This window comes from Meleagris gallopavo, chromosome 1, assembly GCF_905368555.1.
Source record: "Meleagris gallopavo chromosome 1, MGAL_WU_HG_1.1, whole genome shotgun sequence".
NCBI classification, from domain to species: domain Eukaryota; kingdom Metazoa; phylum Chordata; class Aves; order Galliformes; family Phasianidae; genus Meleagris; species Meleagris gallopavo.
Window position 1 is genome coordinate 9,334,912 of NC_139404.1, and position 21,166 is coordinate 9,356,077.

The 21,166-nt window shown below is 33.9% G+C and overlaps 1 protein-coding gene across 1 annotated transcript in view; it reads left to right on the forward strand.

Moving 5' to 3' along the window:
- The window catches only part of SEMA3E (semaphorin 3E), a 130,270-nt gene that overhangs the window by 75,263 nt on the left and 33,841 nt on the right, over window positions 1-21,166 (forward strand). The window contains exons 4-5 of the mRNA XM_085216357.1: window positions 946-1,065; window positions 18,561-18,654. Coding sequence (XP_085072483.1) covers window positions 946-1,065; window positions 18,561-18,654 — 214 coding nt within the window. The remainder of the gene's footprint in view (window positions 1-945; window positions 1,066-18,560; window positions 18,655-21,166) is intronic.

A 21,166-nucleotide genomic window follows, 5' to 3' on the forward strand; every position in this document is an offset into this window, starting at 1 on the left:
CAAAATGGCTATAGTTAGCTGAGATTAATCTCATTACAATTGCCTTATACTTGATATTAACATCTTAAAATCCAGGGTCTGAATAATAGAAAGATCACACAACTAAAGAAAATGAATAGAATTTTCCTTCACACACAGAAAATGCTACGTAATGATAAAAACCCTGATAAACCAAGTCAGCGGAGTCCCAAAATAAATAACTTTATTCAGTCTCTGCTTCTAGTTTAGCAAAGGAATTGTAATGACCCCACAACTCAAAACAATGCTTGTAAGTTTGTTAATTGTAATATTTATGAAGCTGCAAATACACTAATGAGTCCCAGGATATTGCCTTGGGGAAACTGAATAATTTCTTCTTCAAAGGAGGACTTGAATGGTGGAACTTAAAAAAGCATGAGGCTATACAATATAAAAAGTATTGATTAGTAATGCATTACACACACACACACACACACATTTGCAGTAGTCTTATGGAAAAAGAAAATAAAAGTGTTACTTTCTTGAAATAAAGTTCATTTAACTTGATAAATAAGCCATTTGTTGACTGCTCATATGTCCTGCTCTCATTTTAATGCATACTGCATGTAATAAAAGTTAATGAAACAAATATCTAGATTTTTGAAATGTATCTAAGGTTGAAGAAGCACCAAATATGTTTTATAATTCAATCACTCCTGACTAGTTAAGTGCCTAGAGTGAATTGTGATAAATCAGAGCTCTAAACTTCCTTCTAAACATGTTGTAAGTGTTCATTCATGGATTTGGTGAGACTGAAGTAGTAGTATAAAGTGGGAAAACTAAAGTTTTATAAATAACAGAAAAGAAATTCTCAACATGAAAAATCATCTGATACTTAAGATATTAAAAAAAAAAAGTTATTTTATTTTTTATCATTTTTAACAGAAATGCTAAGATTTTCCTATGTTTATATTTTATGTGAACTAGGATGAATGTGCTAATTACATCCGTGTCCTTCACCGATACAACAGAACACATCTTCTGGCTTGTGGAACAGGAGCTTTTGATCCAGTTTGTACTTTTGTAAGAGTTGGACATCCATCAGAGGTAAGAAATTTGTTTTACAGTAATGATTCTTCTCGCCTATATAACAGCAAAGCCTCTATGGTTAAAAATAAATATTTAAATTGAAGTGCTGGGAGTTCTCATACAAATCATATAGGAGACATTTTCCCAAATGAAATGTGATAATTGTCCAAAATTGAGAATAGGGGAACTAATTAATGATTGAAATTATATTTTGGAGAATTAGCCAAAGAACTTCAAGTCAATATTTATTCTTGTTTTAGGAAATAATGTACTGTATTGTACATACTTAGTTAGACAGAATGTGGAATATCTTAATTGTTCTTTTATTGATTTCAGCTACTTATTGTTGATTATATTCAGCAAGTATAACAATTGATAACAATTTTAACTGTTTGAAATCATTAGATTAGACCAGTATTAAAGAATCACTAAATACACAAATCTCTCATTTTAAATATACTTAGGCAGTTAACCTTGTCAAGGTTATACCAGTAAACTATGTATTACTATATGGACACATAAATGCTGACTGACTGATCTTGCTTATATCCTGCTCCTATGTATAGTCTAAAAAAAACTCTGGAATTAATGAGTATAGCCTGAAATTCCCCACAAAAATAAACAAACAAACAAATAAACAAAGAGAAGCCTTCTTGAGGGACTGAATTTCTCCACATTTAATAAGGTAAAGGTATGTATTATACTCCTAGGTGTGAACCTTGGAAATCCAAATGGAAACATTAAAATTGAAATTCAATTTTGAAAATGTACACTTAAAACTATCCCTTTCATATATCTAGTAATGCTGAAGAAATTGTTTATTCTACTCTGAGGAAAAAAAATTGATAGGGAATCCCACTGTTTATGGAAGAATCAGTTGATTTGTACCTATTAAAAAGGGAAACGAAAATGCATTATATTTAAAGTTTTATGCAGATGAACCTACACAATTTGGAACAAGTCTGCTATCCTAGAAAATTAAAGATTGGCTTTGAATTATGTTTATGATCTGGCTACCTTCATTTCAGACGGAAACACTGTAAATATACACTACATTTTTTTGTTGTTGTTATTGATGGTGATGATGTTTTTTTGTTACTGTTTCTTGCCAAACTTTTATCTTGTTTTGTGTGATTTCTTATACTTAAGTATGCAACTATAAAGTGAATGTTACTCCAGCCCACCCCAATCCAACCTACTCCATGTTATTCTATATCAGAATTACTCAGTTTCAGCTTAAGTTCTCCAAACAATCTGGTTTTATTCTGTTTTTTTACATCACAATTAAATTGCCATTCCATATTTAGCTAACAGTTTTGTGCCCGGCAAGTCATAGAAGCTATATTTCATACTTTTCTCATACCTGCAGTATTGTTTATTGATGTTCTGGTCAGAATCAAAAACAGGAAAACAAAGGATAGAGGCTAGAACTGATTTAAAATATGTAGTTGACTCAAATAAATATTAAACACAAGTATGATTTTTTAAAATAAACTCTACTCCTTATATGATATGATAATAAAGTATTTCCTTCAGATACATGTACAACTTTTAATAATTCTTCCTGAGTAAAGAAGCATACATTTGAAAAATGAAACTGAAACAACACACAACACCAGAAATGAGAATCCAGTCTATTCTGTGCATCATTATCTTCTGTTAGAATCAACAGCGTTCATTAGTTAAGAACCCATTACAGGACGTATATTTGAAACTATCTGACTGTCTTCTGAAATTCTGGAACTAAACTAAAAGCAATTTTAAAACAAAGAAACTTTGCATGTCTTTGCCCCTATTATGAACCTTGTGTCAGACTTCCTGAGATAGTTTAAAAGAAGCAATGTCTATTTATTTAGGAAATCTATTTAATCAACAAGCCGATAAAAATAGAAACAAACAAACAACATCAACAAAAAAAGCCACATAATATGAGAAACAAAATTTTTATACAAGAATGTGTGGCTCTTGACTCCCCCCTTATACATCACTGTCTTTTCTTTCCTTCTTTTAGTCGATTATTTTCACATGTAAAATTGAAGTTCTAAAATTTTACCCACACTGAAGTCATGGGAAAAATACCATTTTTCTGTTTGTGTAGACATACAGGAAACATATTTGCTACACCAGGAGCTATAAGTAGTAGCTATACCAGTTTCCATTATCTGAAAAATTGACTATAGGATTAAAAAAGACAGGTGTCATGCGTATAGTAGTTTAAAAATAACACATGGTATGTGCTTGAGTAGGCAAATTGTAATCTTGGAGGATAAGGATATCTTGTAACTGCAGAAAGTAAAGGAACCAAATCTGTCCTACAAAATTGCAGTTTAAACTCTGTTGATCTCTCCAGTGAGACTATCCTGAGAAAGTAACTTCCAATTACTGTCCTTCAATTTCCTCCACCTCAGCTCTCATCTCCTTCTGTCTGACTTTCATGGAAAGGAGAATAATAAATGATTGGCAGCTGCTCCCCAAGGTCTTTAGGTCCAGTCATGGAAATATCCTAATTAGGGAATACAGCAATCTCTACATGGCACTGCTGGTTCCTAGCCAGCCTCACTGAAGACTCATGACAGCATTATACTCCATGCATTTTTTCTGAATTCATTTTTATTACTAAGTATAGTTGTAGAAAAACAACTTCTGAACAGAATGTCTCTAGGCAGTACAAGGTATATTTGAGGTTTATATACCTTCTTTGAACAATAACACTTTGCAGATTTTTGGACATATAGGGAAAGAATTGTTATAGCAGACTTCTCTGTATCTATAAGCCTAGCTATCAAAGCATATATAGCTAGATTTACTCTTCCATGTGGAATTAGCATAGAAGAAATAGAAGAAATGCATGCATAGAAGAAATGCATGCTTAGTGCCTCCTACCTTAAGCATAAGTCTTGGTATTACTTTCTGAGCTAATTGTCCAGGCAAGATGTGACCTTTTCGGAAAAAAAAAAAAAACCAGGGTTCTTGAGTTATAATGTGTATGGTAATAACAATTAGAGCTGTAGGCATTGAAATAGTAGGATTACATATTCTACAACCTTCACACTTGAAATTTACTGTAGAAGCCAAAATATTTTGTTCTGGTGGAACAAAATGTCCAGCTGAGGCTCTTGTTCTTCAGGCTCAGTAGTCTTCATGTTGCAGAAAAAATATATTTTGCTACTGGTTAATAATGAAAGTTTACATGAAGTCAGCCATTTCTGAATTGATGTTTGGTAAGCAAATGAAGAGTTACAACTCTTCTTTGGACTGTGATAATATCCCATAGCCATGTTTATGACTATATTCATGCTGTATGGCAATCCCTGTTCCAATCCAATATTTAACATGTTTTTGTGAGGCACATGCCAGCTTATAAAAAGGAGTACTCTGCCTCTTCTGCAAGTCTTACATTCTTATTCAGCTACAAATCTATAATTCCTCATCAAGATCAGGCTTGAGCTGTCTTGCTATAAACTGAGCTCCTATCAACAAGCATTTGAAACCAAAAGGAGACTTTTGTCCCAAAACCAGGCAGAATTTAGTTATCTAATTGGTGGATCACTACTCCTTGGAAATTACTGGAAATCAGAATCTTTAAGTTAAGATACACCACGTACCCATTTGAAAAATTAAATGTATAACATATTATTATATATTATATTATATATATAATTATATTATCATACATATATAATATATATGCATATATATATGTAGTTATATTACAGTTAAATCATACTGATCTGGATTTCCAGGCTGTACACTTAAGTAAAGCTGTTGCCAGATATTACCTTTCTAAAAATATACAAGTGTAGTTATTGACAGTAACAAGCAGTTGTTTTTTTTTTTTTTTTGTCTCTCTAAATACTTTGACCCTGATGAATGTTGCCTTCCAAATTCTAAACATTTCATCAAATTAACAAACATTCTTCTGTCATTTAGAAATAAATTACAAACGGGTGAAAATATGTGCTAACTTTGCAGAAGGAACAACTAAGCTGCTGTTACCAAGAGCATACTAGATATTTTTACAAAATACAAAGCAATTGCCAAACAATAAGGGAGCTTATTATCTTTATGAAATACATTAACTTTCATTTTTGTAATGAAATGTAATTTCATTAAATTACATTTAACTTGTGAAATACTTTCAAATGTTAGAGGCCATTCAGATTAGAAAAGCTTGCGTCTGTATTTGTCTATAAATCATCCAGATATGAATTTTCTTTATCTCATTACCTTTTTTCAGAATGTGTGAACAAAGCAAGAGTCAGATATCATCCAAGCCAAATTTTCCATGATACAATCAATGTATCCTTAACGCATATTCTGTGAGAACAAATCTGAGATAATTCTTCAAATCATGTATAGAAGATGAAGGAAAAGTAAAAAAAAATAAATTACTGTGCTTTCATTCTCCACCACTGTCATGCTTGCTGCTTTTGATTGCCACTGGGAAAATGAAAAATATTAAAATGAAATATTAAAAATATACATATATAAAATAAAATATAAAATAAAAAGTCTGCCATCCAGTCCATTTCATCTGTCATCCATCCATTCCATATGTATTCACTCTTCCATTTTTTAGTAGCAGAAGAGTACTAGAAGAAATGCAGTTTTCAATTTTTTTCAGTATCAATTTTTGTTTCTGTACATGTATTTGCTACTGAAGTACTCGTATACTGTTGTGAACAGCTCAAGATACTGTGGGTAAATTATTATGAACCTTAGACTAAGATGCAGACTGCAGATAAATCAACAGTCAATGCTTTTTGTCTTAATGATCTATCAACTCAATAGAGCAGAAGGTCTTAGTGGTGCTCCAGAAGCACTTTAGAGGTCCAGACTGACAAATTAATGAATAAATGAAGCATCTTTAACAAGTCCAGATCAGAATTCCATTAAAAAAAGGTAAAAATATGAATCAGCCTCCATAGAACCTGCAAAGTGAGTGGAAATTCCAAAAGAAAACCGTGTGCAGAAGTAGCATCCTCTGTTTTTTACAAACTGTATAGAGATAAGGCACAGAGATAAAGAGATAAGGCACAGCTGATTTCTAAAGAGGGCTCCTCTGCATGGGAAACCTGTTGAGGGAATAGGAATTGTGGAATACAACAGTACATTAGAAATATGAGAAGGAGCTGAAGGATCTGAGGTTGTTTAGTTTGGAGGGGAGTAAGCTGAGGGGAGACCTCATTGATCTCTACAGCTACCAGAAAGGAGGCTGCGGAGAGAAGGGTGTTGGTCTTTTTTTTCGGATGATGTGATAGGACACAAGAAAACACTCTCAAGTTATGTCAAGGGACATATAGGATATCAAGAAGAATTTCTTCACAGAGTGGGTGGCCAAGCATAGAAACAAGTTGCCCAGGGAGGTGGTGGAATTGTGATCCTTGGAAGCATTTAAGAGAAGTGTGAAAGTGGCACTGTTGGATATGATTTGGCAGTGGACTTCTATTGTTAGACAGATGGTTGAACTTCATGATCTTAATGATCTTTTCCAACTTAAATGATTATATAATTCTATGATTAAGATTTTTTCTTTTAGAACAACTGTACATTGTGTTGACATCTTTAATTAAGCTGCACAGTGAGATAACTCATTAAACTGCCTACAGTTGTGCTTCTCCACTTCAGAAGCTTATGACAAAGTCATCCTTTCCACAAAGTGCACTGGTGTCTTCAGAGAGCATACGCTAAGTGTCCTTAATCTGACATACTCCTTACTAACTTATTTCTTTTTCAACTAGCCTAATAGAATTTTGCTAGTCAGGGAATAACAATGATAAATTGATACCTTCTTTCCAACCTGTGTTTCCCTTAATACTTCACTGGATTTTGGGAGGGATACTTTTTTTTCTATTCAGAACAAAAATAAGGTAAGGTTCAACAGTGCAATAAACTTTCCCCCAGACAAACAGAGGCAAAATAAGCCCCTCGGTTCTTGCTTTAACAAACTGAAGTAAATTGACATAGAAGTTAAGAAAGAATGTTCAAGTCATATCTTAGTTTAATTTTCACATGACATAATGGTAATGACATGGTAATGTCATAAATCTTTCGCCTTTTGGTAAGGAACAAAATTATATCAGATTGATGTATATTATTTAAGGATATTGTTTCTGACATATCTTTCTATAAGCAAAACAAAATGATTTGTTCAGTTATTCCCTCTCCATGCTTTTTCCTATTACTCATCTCAGCTCCCAGTTTGTAGAGGATTAAGGAGTAGGAACACCTGGTTTCATTGATCAAACAGAAGAGGGTGTTGGTCAGTCCCTCATTACACAGAATGTGTGACAAATTCTTACCCTGAAAATATTTGCTCAGAGACCAAGTGATCCTTTTTGGAAGGCTGAAAAGCTACTACTTAGAAACCTATCCACTAAATCTTAACATGTTTATCAATACAATCTATTTATGAAATTAAATCTGCAACGATAAATGCTATGAAATTGCTTAATTATTGCTGTCGTTACCTCTAGTTTGTGTGAAACAATTTAGATTCGCTTTAAACTGTTGCCAAGAGTCCATGTATGTAAAGTGATGCTAAGTAATAAAACTACTATCATAGGATTTTTTTAAAACCAGAAATGATTATATCATCTAATTTGAATGTTCACCTTGCAGGCTGTGAAACTGCACCAATACATCTAGAAGCACTACATTTTATTGCAATTAAAACACTTAAAACATGTGTATTTCAAAAGAAATTAAAATGCCTCCTAAAATCACAAAAGGCAGAAAATTTATCATGTGGCATTACTCCTATGCTCATAGCAAACAACAGAAGTGCTTTGGTGTAACAGGAAAAAACTACAAAACAAAGATCTACATCAACCATAACCTGAAGAAGTATTTTGTACTGAACTCACAACTTACCTATGTATTCCTGAGAAAATGAGTAAGAACTAGCCAAGCAATATATGAAATAATTTTCTGCCCCAGTTTAAAGAACAACTCCATCTTCAAATCTAGCCAGTCTCTGATCTGTTTCTGAAAAGATAAACATTGTCTTGTAACACAAAAAAATGTCCTTCCCAATCAATGCATATGTCTATGTGAGAAATTCAAGTTCATGAGATATGCTTGTAATAATTATCTTAATGAATGGTTGGATATATGAATCACTGGTAAGGGTAACAAAGAAAAGGAAAATCTCTTCCCCTGAGTTCTTCACAAGGAAAAGTATAATGGGTGTTTCATAAGTAGAAACAAGGGCCAGAACGAGAACATTTTGTGTGGTCAGTCACATAGTGAATGGATTATTTCTCCCAAATATTGAATTAAAACCTTCAGGAAATTATGCATTATCATTTAAAATAATCCAAATAATGACAACTCTACTATTTCACTTAGAAAACTTCCAAGTACTCAAAGCTAAATTTATCTAATATCGGCTTCCTGCCATTTAACCTTGATATGCCTGTGATAGCAAAGTTGAAAAGTCTCTCATTATCTTTTCCAAATCTTTTCCATGTATGAGTACCTATACACAAAGATCAAGCTACCTCTTCACTTTTTTGATAAGCTGAATAAATATAGCTCCTTAATCCTCCTATCACAAGGATTCCTCAATTATATTTGTGTCCTTCCTCTGAACTCTGCAGTATTTTTAAGTGTTGTGGAAGGGCATGCACTACAACCAGACAAGCTATTTGATGAGGCAAGGTCACTTCCCTACTTCTGTTTGAGATTCCTCTTTCCATAGACTCAAGTGCTGAGTTCTTGGCACAGCATCACACTGAGAAATTCATCTTTATATTTTGGCATTTGATTCAAAGCTACTCTCTGGAGCTCAATTTTTTTTCCATTTAACTTTATACTGAGTTAAGATACCTAAATAGGTAGTAGTCACATATAAGAAGATGGACAAAGATTTCTAGAGATGCTTAATTGGTTGGAAAACACCTCCAAGATCATTTAGCCCAACCATCTACCCATCACCAATATTTCCCCACAAAACCATGTCCCTTAGCACCACGTTTTAACATTTCTTGAACACCTCCAGGGACAATGACTCAACCACTTCCACGGGCAGCCCATTCCAGCACCTGACCTCTCTTTTAGACAAGAAATTTTTCCTAATATTCAGCCTGAACCTCTCCTGGTGCAATTTGATGCCATTCCCTCTCATCCTATCTCTAGTAAGCTGGGAAAAGAGGCCAAGTCTCAACCTTCTTGCAAAAGGTTGTAGAGAGTTATAAGGTCACCTCTGAGCTTCCTTTTCTCTAAAAGAAACAATCCCAGTTCCCTCAGCCACTCCTCATAAGACTTGTGCTCCAGACCCCCCATCAAATAAATAAATAAAAACAAAAAACAAAAACAAATAAATCATCTTTTTTATCAACAAGAAATCTTCAGTAAAAGAGGAATAATTGTTATGTACCTAATAACAACTACATTTTAATATATATCAGCAGTTCATATTCCTTAAGAATTTCACAATGCAGATTCTTTCATCAAACAGCTGTATATAGTCAAATGCCTCAGAGAAATCCGAGTATTCTGGATCAGTACCATTGTTCTTATCAGTCAGTCTTATATGTTGCAATTGACAACAAGTTTGTTTGACAGCACTCTCCATCTATGAAATGGAGTGGCATTCATTATTTTTGGATTCTATCTAAATATGACAACACATAGAATTTGGCAGAATTTATTTATCGATAAGTTACATGAAATGAATTTTCCACTGTATTAAACCTGTATTTCAGAAGCTTAAAGACAGGTGGCCAGGAAAAAAGGAATCAACACAGGGGAATAAAGCTATTAGACCAAACACAAAGAAATATTCCACTGATGTGGTAACTTGATGTGAATAGGAAGATCATTCCAGTCTCTGCCATCTCTTCCTATGCATCCTGGTTTCAGATAAACAGATGTTAACAGCAACGTCAGGTTGTTGCTGTGTTGTAGAAACAAGACCAGGCAAGTTGAAGAAGCAGTTACAGAGCAGCAGCAGGGGTAGAGCAGAGCCAGGACATGTGGCTAGAATTAGGTTATGGATTATTCCATACCATGCAACACTGTGCAGAATGCCATAAAGCTGGGAGGAGTTGACTGGGGGTTGCAGCTGTTAGCTGCTTAGGAGGTTGTTGGTTTTTTGTTTGTTTTTTTTTTCATGACTTTTGTCCCCTAACTGTTAGTAATCATCAGATGAGAGGGTGTTTATATTGTATTTGTTCTGATATGGCCCTCGCAGTCCCTAGAAAAGATTAGACTGTCAAAATTGAGGAATATGGAAGGTCTTGGCTAGCTATGTAAAGACAAGAGAAGTTCCCTGCTCAAACTCCTTTGCCTCTGTGCTGAGCATTTGTATTCTGTAGCCCCTACTTACAAGACTACTTCTCCACGTAAACCTCTTAATTAGAGATCCCTTATGGAGTTTCTGGAACTTTCATACCTACTGACCATCACACTACTGCAATATAATCTTAAATTATGTTGTTAATGATCTTATTCACACAAGATCTTAATGATCTTTACAGCTAAGGTTATGCAAAGCTGTGCCTCCTAAAATTCTGACAAATTCAATCAGTTGTGTATAATAACTTCTAACTGTTAAGGATAGATGCTTGTGATTTCTGTATGCAGGTTTTTTCCATTGCCAGAGTGTTTAACATGAATTAGATCAGTGAAATATATTATCTCTGTCACTTTAGGGTAGATATTTTGACATAAGTTACAAATTGCTAATCCTTTAGCAAACCCAGGCAGCAGTTTGACACAGCTCCAGATTTTAAACATGTTTTTTTCATTGGTGCCCAAGTGTCTTACTCATTTAAATGTAGAATAAAAGGCATAGATCTAAAAAATGTGAATTTTTAGGGAGGATTTAATGTCTGTAATATTTTATGCACTTTCGTCCCATGGGACGTTTGATCTTTTAAATATGTCACTGCATAGTAAAGAGGATTGAAAACAGTTTCTCAGAAGAAATGCTACCCCCAAATAATCTAGATTATGTCAAATAGAGGAGAACTGACTATTTCGGAGATTTCTTTGAGAACTCTATCCTTAATAGTGTATCCCCATTTGGCTCACAAAATAAAAAATATTGCTGAATGAACATGGAAGGCGTAATTTTTAAATGCATTAATCCTCTGAAAGCAGGCAGAATAACATAACCAGTATGTATAACGTTTTTACAAATTACCATTTGGAATTGTTTTAGAAGATCTTCCATCATGAAAAGTTATTTCACTACTGGAGCACCCCAGTGTTGTTCATCTTCATATCTGTGTTCTGACAATTTGCAATAGGAATTTATTAACATATATATATATTTAATAGAAACTCAATGCTATTGACTATTTTTCCACTGCTTTTAGATTTTTAATTTTTTTTTTAAATGCTTTGTTGGATTTATACCAACCAGATACACCTATAATATTGGAAACTGTAATTATCAGATACTGCTAATGTATGTTTTTTTGTTTTGTTTTGTTTTGTTTTTTTTGTCTAAATGTAGTCTGCAGTGTATATAGCCTATATGACATAAGAAGTCTTTTCAGGCCTGACAGGGTGTGCTATTTTCTGTTGGTGTGCAAAGAAAATATATTTTACTGTTTATCTCTTTCACCAAGTGCCTTCTTGATGAAGGAAATGTGCAGATTAAAGTAGGATGATGAAGTGGAGCGATCATTTTGGGGACATATTTGAATTATTTTCTGCTGATTCACAGAAATGTTCTGTGATGTGTCAGATTATCTTTTTACAAAGGTTTGTTTTTCCAAAAAGAAGCTTCTGCGTAATGTATATAGCATGTCTGTCCGTGTAAAAATAAAAACGTATGGATAGGCAAGGATACAAAGAAAAAAAAAAAAAAAACACTGAGAAAAATATTTTGATAATACACAGAGTAAAAGAGTATTTGCAAAATATTGTCTGTATTTATAACAAAAATGTTATAGTGCAAAAAAATTAAAGATGAGGTGTATTCTGTGAATTGTACTTCATTTTCTGTTGCTGTCACAAAATTTCTCTGTATTCATCCAGTGGCACAAGTGAAATTCTCTATGTGATTCTAAGTGAAATCTGTTATTGAAAATAAAATATTTAAAGTATATTATTAATTTTAACATAAACTTACCAAAGGAGCCAAGGAATTTATGTTACTATTCATGACTGTTTATAGTTGTACAAAATGCCAGATTTTAAAGGTGTAAGGGTAAGATTAAAACTGCCTTAAAAAATCAAAGAATACCTGTGGGCAACAAATGCTTTCCTTGTTCATAAATAATACATTTGCTCTACTGAATTCCTTGAAATGCTATTTTCCGTGGGATAAATTTTGTTACTGTCCTTGAGATTTCATAAATTACACAAATTCCTTGGAACTTAAAACTGTCAATATAGCTGCAGTGGTGTCTCATTGACTATAAAACTTGGGGAAATTTTTAAATCACAGTTTTTCCTATTTTTTACTTTATTGTTTAGCTTGAGATAGTAATAGTAAAAAATTAAACTGAGTGCTTGGAAACTGTGAATCCAATTATTTTCTTTATTTTGTGTCTCAGTGTAATTATCATAAAGGACAAAGGCAAACCTGCAATAGGCTTCAGTGGAAGTGCTATGTGGGAGGACGTTTCTGTGCAAGCAAGAGATAACCTCACAACTCTTGTTCACCAGTGTACATAAGGGCAAGGAATACTTCTGAATATTCTCTTTTCAGAGTAGGAATGTTAAGATTCCCTTTTGGATTTCTTTCCCTCATGTACCCTGTCCACTTGCTGTTCTGGGCTTTAGACCCCACTTCTGAAAATCCTTGTTGAAAGCCCACTTTACCAGCTCACTTGTTCAGACAGGCAGTCCATAAGGTTGTCCTTCCCTTAAGAAATCAGTGTGTCCAATCCATTTCCAACAGTCTTCGTCCTCAAGCAGGGCCCTATAATTAATTAAAAGGTGAATTCATGGTGTTCATACTCCCTATACGTTTCATATCTAAAAAAACTTTTTCATTATTTCTATTTTACATTTTTACCATTTGACACAATTTGCAGGTGAACTTTCATAGTTTTTAAAAGAACTCTTTCAAAATGTCTCCAACTATATGAAACATAAGAAATAGCTTTGCATGTAATGTCATTCTTACTCTAAAATCATACAATCATGAGATCATTAATACTAATAATGAATTTTGTCCTGTGACTTACAATAATAGGAAGTAGTATAGACAGTGTTAAGAACTACATTCACAAAAAAAAAATCTGCCCCTTCAAAATAAATATGAATACCATTCTACAGTATAAACAGCATAAACTTCTTTAATAATAAATAAAATAATCCCAAAGGCATAGGTCTCCTAGAAAATATACAGCTAAGATTGTAACGAAAGAATTAAATTGTGAAACAATTTAAATTTCCTTTTAAAATGTCACCGTGATATGTTTTACTTTATTTGTTACCTGGAAAACACTAACAATTAAGAGTGGAAAAAAATCCACTTACAGAAAATCAAATTATTTTTTCTCATAAAAATAATATCATAGGAAATCCCAATCAAATCCTCTATATTTTAAAGCCCCTGATTTAGTTAAAAGATACAGACTTTGCATTAAAGCTGAGAATAGGCTTAGGTGCTTTGCTGAGTAGGAATGAAAGTAAGCATATGCTTTAAATTAATCACATGCATAAATGCTTTCTTGAACCAGAGCAAAGCAGTACTTGGCATGAGAGAAAGCAATTTTCTGCAACAAAAGTTAAATGCACTATTTAAATTTTAATGGCTCTGATTGACCTTTTCTTTCTTTATTATTTATGACCTACGTTCTTCTTCATTGTCCAAAATTATCAATTCATGTCAAGTTAATGGTGAAATGCTTGATGCCCTTGGAAATATCTGCTATTTCTTTTTAAATGACATGATTATTTTAATAATACTTAAAACTGTATAATGTTTTCTGGGTCAAAGTTATCGTGAATCAAACCAGTGCACCACTTTTTCCAAACTAGATGTAGAAATTTGTAATTTCACATCCACTCCTACATAGGTTTGGTTTTTTTTTTTTTTTTATTTTATTTTTTATTTTTTTGGTTTCCTTGCATTAATTTTATCATAACCACTGATAAGTACCCATAAAATAAATTGCAAAGTTGGATTGCTGTGTTGGGTAACCTTTGATGAAACTGTCAGTTTTCTTGTGACATTTCTAAAAGGACTGCCATGTCACAAACAGCAAAGAGATTTAGAATTATGGTATAAGCCTTCAAAGCTGATTATTAATGTGTAATGCTTATTTCACTTAAATTGGCGTTCTGTGGAAGCTGACACATTTAACACCTGATCTTCAGTTACTTGTCCCAGTGATGGGGATAATTTACTGCAACCATGGAATATTTGGTATGCTGACCTAAATGATGAAGGTGGAAAATCTCTCTTGGAGGAGTCACTGATTACATTTAACAATGACTTTTCAAATAGTTTCATGCATCTGCAAGCTTTTATGAGATGTGCATCCTATCCTGAGACAGATGAGATCCACTTAGAAACTTCTTCAAGTTAAACTGAAATCCAGATTTTTATCTACTTTCACTGTTAGCAAGGGTTTATATATTTAAGCTACAATCCTCATTCAGAAATTCCAGATGTTAAAATATAGATAGTAAAAGGACACCATGCATACCGTCTAATGTTTAATTCCATGGTTATAAAGTTAACTGCATTAAATACATAAATGTTATAAATGTTAAAAGAAATATCTCTGTCTTCACCACTGATTTTGTTCTGATTCTAAGGAGAAGGGTTAGCTACACTTAGCAGCTTTTTCATTGCCATACTTTGGTGTACAGCTACTAAAAATCCTTCCACATCTTCTGGAAGACTCCCATACTGGGCCAAGATTCCCTGGTCTGAGAATCACTGGAGTTTTAATGTAGGAAGATCTGAATAGGAAATATAATTTATAATAACAAAGTGAGATCACCTATTGCCCTTCAATAGGGAATTTATCTTATCGTTCTCTATATAGGAAGAAATGTGAACCTTAAAGTATAAATATAAATAACGCAACTTTTGCCAGTATTTTTTTTCCCATATATGATCACTTGATAATATTTGATACTTGAGCATGTTTTGCTTTAACTGGATACAATATTTTTCCTTTATCTTTTGATTGGTAATTCCATTTTTCTTTTTCTTTCTTTTTCTTTCTTTTTTTTTTTTTTTTTGGTGGGAAAAAAATAATGAAAAGCACTAAGTCTACAAAACTTTTTTAATTTGAAACTCTCTGTTTATCCCCCCCCCTCAATTCTACATCTTGCAATCTAGAAATATGTTTTTTTCTTTATTGACATAATTCATTACCAATTACTTTAGTCAAGGTGCCAGAAGGTAAGTTTTTTTCATAATTTTTTTATATGTGATTGGAGAATAAATAGCATCACACATTCAAAACTTCTTAGAACATTTACTTTACATAGTATTTTACTACAATTATGACTCCCTAGTCCATTTTTGTACTTTCAGAAGGTTTTTATTTCTATTCCTACTCTCTCCTTGCTATTCTTTTTCTCCTGTTGACCCAAAATATTATAGTATTTAGATTTAAAGAAATAACTGATATGCAATGTTTGAAATGTATGGAATGAGGTTGAGATTTCCACACACACAGAAATATTTCTTCATTGTTTGACATTTACCCAAATGCAGAATGGGAATGGTTACTGTGCAATCGTAGCTGATACAGCAAAAAATAATATTCTTGCAACACCAGTATCTACTCAGAATGTTCATTTTCTGCTACGTCAGCTATAACATCAGGCCCTACTGTAGATAATGTGCCAGGGTTTGGCTAACACAGGAGCTTCTGAGGAGGTGAGATTGAGAGTTCCTGGTTAATTCATGGGCTTTAGGACTCATTACTTTGAGGTTGGTTTCTTGTTGTCTTTATTTTGGGGGTGGCTTTTTCAGTTCAAGTAGATATGAAACAGGTTTACTTTCCAGAACTGTATTCTGGGTTGCATCTCATTTCTATGGAAATTATCCAATTAATGGAATTCTTTCTTTTTGACCAGAAGTTGCAGGGAAAAAAATGGCATTTATTGTTTAGACAGATAGGAATGAAAGATAGGTACAACAGCTTAGCTCATTTGTGATCTAAGAAGTCAACTAAGAAGTGCTTTAAAGGGAAGGGGCTTGTGAAAAATCAAGAACATATTCCTTTAGGTGAAATGCGTTCAGATATTCCATCAATCATCAATGTGTGGATGCTAAATTCTCTACAATTTTTTTTTTTTTTTAAACCCTAGCCATCTTAGCAGCTTTCTGTCATATGCAATGAACACTCTTTCTGCATCTTTGCTCATTGTGCATATTGTATGTTTCTTACGGGAGAGTTTCAGGAGAGCATAGCTTCCATGAGTGGAGTGCTTCATCAGAAAGTAGTATTAGTTTTACTCTGTGGGCAATTGCACCCAGAGGTGCTGAGAGGAAGAGATTTGTAGGTTGTACGGTGGGATGGGTGGACAGAAGAGAATGGTCTAGATGAAGTACATAAGATAACAGAAAGAGTAGACATACTCAGGTTTAAGTACCTCCCAAAAGTACATATTTCTGGCTACTGGAAATAAGGACTAAAAGGACATATAATAACTATGCAAGGGCCATCAGGCCACAGCGGAAAAGGAAAGAAATTGCTTATCAACTTCTGTTTATTTCTGTTTTCTCCAGTGTACATGTACTGAGATATTTCCTTGGGATATACTGACTTGTACTAATTTGCAATCTAATAAAACATGACTTTTATTATAAAATAGCCTCCTGGACCTCTTTTGGCATGTTTGCTGTAAGGAGGAGGTCCAGGCACATTCAACTCTCAATTCCAGGGGATCTGGGAGCACTGTCAGAAATAATTTTATGCCTTACAAAACATCCTTACAAAACATTTGCTAACATATATGAACAACCTGAATTTGAGGATAGTTTGCTGAATACATAGATTGAATGTATCCAATATTTTGATAAAATCTGTATTTCATTATTCTTTTGAATAAAACTCTTACATCAAAGTGAAACTGCTAGACTACTTCAGTTTCTCAGTCACACTGTTGATGTTGGTGTACTGATGGATAGTCAATTGAATATGAGCCAGCAGTGTGCCCAGGTGGCCAAGAAAGCCAATGGCATCCTTGCTTGTATCAGGAATGGTGTGGTGAGCAGGACTAGAGAAATAATCCTGCCCTTGTACTCGGCATTGGTGAGGTCTCACCTCGAGTACTGTGTTCAGTTTTGGGCACCTCAATTCAGAAAGGACATTGAGATGCTGGAGCAGGTCCAAAGAAGGGCAACAAGGCTTGTGAAGGGCTTGGAGAGTACGTTCTATGAGGAGTAACTAAAGGAACCGAGGCTGTTTAGTCTGGGGAAATGTAGGCTGCTCTCTTCCAATACCTGAAAGGTGATTGCAGTGAGAGAGGGTTGGTCTTTTCCCACTGGTGACAGGTGGCCGGATGAGGGGAAATGCCCTCAAGTTCCGCCAGAGTGGGGGATTAGGTTGGATATCAGAAAAAATTCTTTACAAAAAGGTTGGTTGAGCACTGGAATAGGCTCCCCACGGAGGTGGTTGAGTCACCATCCCTGGATGTGTTTAAAAACTGTTTAGATGCGGTGGTCAAGGACGTAATTTAGAGGAGGGTCATTAGAGTTAGGGTAGTATGGTTAGGTTGTGGCTGGACTTGGTGATCCGTAAGGTCTTTTCCAACCTGAGCAGTTCTATGATTCTATGTCTGTGTGGTTTATGGAGATTTCATAGGTGAGCCTTCTTTCTATTTCCCCTTTTATTCTTCACAAATCTCTGCATTTTGTTATATGGATTGTGTTTTCTGTTTTGTTGTTGTTTTGTTTTGTTTTTTGGGGGGGTTAATATATAAATCTTTTGAAAAGTACTCTCACTTGATAATTTATTCAGACAGTATTTGTTGGGTTCTTTTGAAAAAGGTGAGAGAAAAGCACCAATCCAAATGAAAATCTTAATTGCAAATTATTTATCTGCCTTTAAAGACTTACAAAGGAAATTTGACAAAGTTGCCTATGTTTTTTTCATGCCTATATTCTGCAGAAGTTACATCTGCTTTGTAAACTATAACATTTCTGAGCATACTTTTAGGAAGAAGATAGATAAACATTTAAAAGCTAAAAACAGAAGATAACACGGCATGATTTATTTTAACAACCATTGGAAAAAATGTTTAAAGAGGGAAAAACATTCCATGGCAAGATTTCTATCTAAAGTGTAGGTAATTTGGAGGAAAGACAGAGAAATATTCAGCTCCCATATACATGAAAGAAGTCCAATTTTACTGCATATTTAAACGATTCTTTTGGGACAGTGCACACACAGCAGTGATTTGTAGAAACCGGATAATTTTTATGAGCATATCAGTGAACAACAGTAATTGCATTTTCTCCCTAATGAATTCAATTCAGAACAAAGATATAACAAAGTTAAAGCTGGTCTCTGAGGACTTTTTTATTTGCCTGTAGGGCTTACACTGTTTTCTGTGATTTTTTTTTTTTTTTTAAGGATCATCTGTTTCAACTGGAATCGCACAAATTTGAGAGAGGACGAGGCAGGTGCCCTTTTGACCCTACTTCTTCCTTCACTTCCATCTTAATTGGTAATGATCTTTATGTCACAAGCTTCATGGTCATGTCAATCTGTCGTTTTGAGCATCTTTCTTCAGCATGCCAAGGTGTTGTCAGTCTTTCACTGCTTTCTATGTGTCACACTTAATCCTCACACTGCTGCTGTGTTAATGTTACATCTCAGGCAGCATTTATTCCAGCAAGAATGTTTCAGTGGAGTTAGTAGAGGTTAAATGGCATGTGTGATGAAAAAGTAATTGATTGTGTAATTTTGGAAATAATTTCCTACTTTATTTCAAAGCAAAGCAATACACCTAGCTTAGCCTTATAAATCACTGAGATAAATGTGCAAAGCTTACTAATTTTTATCTTTTGGGATGTAATCTGATTAGCAGGCATCTTGTAAACATGCAAATTTTGTTTTGTATTGTTTCTTTTTTTAATCTGAGGCACTTATTGTTTACATAATGTATAGTATTTTTTGAATTTGAAACAATTTTTTTCTGTGTTGTCTTCTAAAAAAACAAGTGATTTTCTGTTGATCGTTCAATCAACAATTATAACAGAATTCAGTGTATTTCCTGCAGTGGCAGATATCTGTGCTGAGCTAGTGTTCCTCATTGCTTTGCTGGTAAGTTTATCACTGTAGGGCTATGAACTTTGAAGTTGTAGTTCAGTAAGCCATGTGGGTTTTTTTTCCACTGTAATTTGTTCCTGAGAACATTTTGTGAGATGAAGCAAACATGGCAATATTATAGTACATTGGCTAAAAACACACTGGAACAGCAGGTAAAAGGTGGAATTTAGATACACTTAGGGAGTAACACAGTGACTTTATGTTTTTAGGAAATACAAATAAAATGAAAACTGAACATTCAAAAAGAATAGTAATTGAAAGAAAGAGCTAGAAAAGAGAAGCTAAAGATCAAATAAATTTTAAGTTTTTCAAGGTTACAAAAAGGGAGAGACTGATTTTTACATTTCATTTAAAATATAAGAGTTGGAACTTTAATTTAGACAGCTAAAGTTTTTAATCATTAACTGAATTGATACAAATCACCTATATGCTGAGGAGGTACTGGTCATGAGTGACAAATATATATTTTTCTAAGGTAGGTTTATGTTTTCATTTAAAACAACAAAGTACAAGAAGAATATTTACTAGTGATGCCAAATCTCTCAAATTGCTGCAATTCATCAAAATATTGTTAATTCTCATTATCAAACACTACAGCTCAAATTCTTGGGTTGTTGGTTTAGGAAGTCATGAAAGAATCAGGGAAAAATTAGATTGCATTTTGTCTGACCTTCCAAAATCCATTACGTACAGATTGTTACGCCTTTCTTCCACTCTTATTTCCAAATTTTTTCTACAGTTTTTAACAGATTACAATCTTAGCTCAAGCCTGAGTGCAAGGGCTTATCCCATGGAATTTGCTGTAGGCCTGAAACCTCACGATCTTGGAAGTCCTTCTCAATCTTAACTGAGACATAAGTAAATAAATTAACCTGATCATGTTCCTACTGTGAGATCAATGTGAATTTTATTTGCTCAAGTGGAAGCCAGATTGTCCCACTGAGCATTTCAAGACTAGTGATTAGTTGTTGTGCTTCTGGCCTATTCATTACTGTGCCTTTATTATGGGAGGTCCTACGGATCCTCCCGGTTTTATCTGCAAAGGTAATTCATGAAAAAAGTCTTTCTTTTGTAATCGGTGGTCTGTTCTGAACATCCAGTCAAAGACTTAGAAGATCAATCTCACAAAGCGTTCTGTAATATGCAAGTGTAACATGGGAAAATAATATATTTTTATCACATCACTGATACATATCCAAAAAACAGACAAACTTTCACCACTTCACAAAGACTAATATGACCTGAGAAAGCTATTTAGAGGCTTCCTTGATCCAATGGAAATTATTTTATTTCAAGTAATTATAGAATGTTTTAAAAACAAAGCAACGTTCTTTGACCTATTTATTATATTTATAATTCTACTGGAGTTAGACATTCCCAATAGTTAAGAAAAACGTCCTAAAGTTGTTTCCATGTATTCTACTGTATTCTAATAACCAGAAACATATAGCTTACAGAATAAATAGAATTAATGCTGCTTCTTAAATTACAGACTGTATATCCTTTACCTCTGTATGAATCCATTTGAAAATGGTCAAAGACAGAAATGCAAACATGTTTAATATTAAAGAATCTTTTAATTGATTTTTGAAAACAGACTGAAGTATCTAATGCCAAATGCACTCTAAAGAAAGGGATGCTCCATCCTTCATACCAACTCTGGTACCAGCTGATGGTGGCTGTGACCCCGTGCCAGGACATGTCAACACCATGCACTCCTCAGGACTGGTCTTCCAGTCCTCCACCCAACACTTGGAAATTCCCTTCTTTTTCACACCCTCCAGTTTCTTGGACATGAAAACTCCTTTTAGTTGGTATGAAGTAATTTTCCTTTGGAAGTTGTATTCAAAGATGCTTCACTCTTCCATTCAGGCTCAGTTGGTGTGCAAGTCCTTGAAAAAAAATTA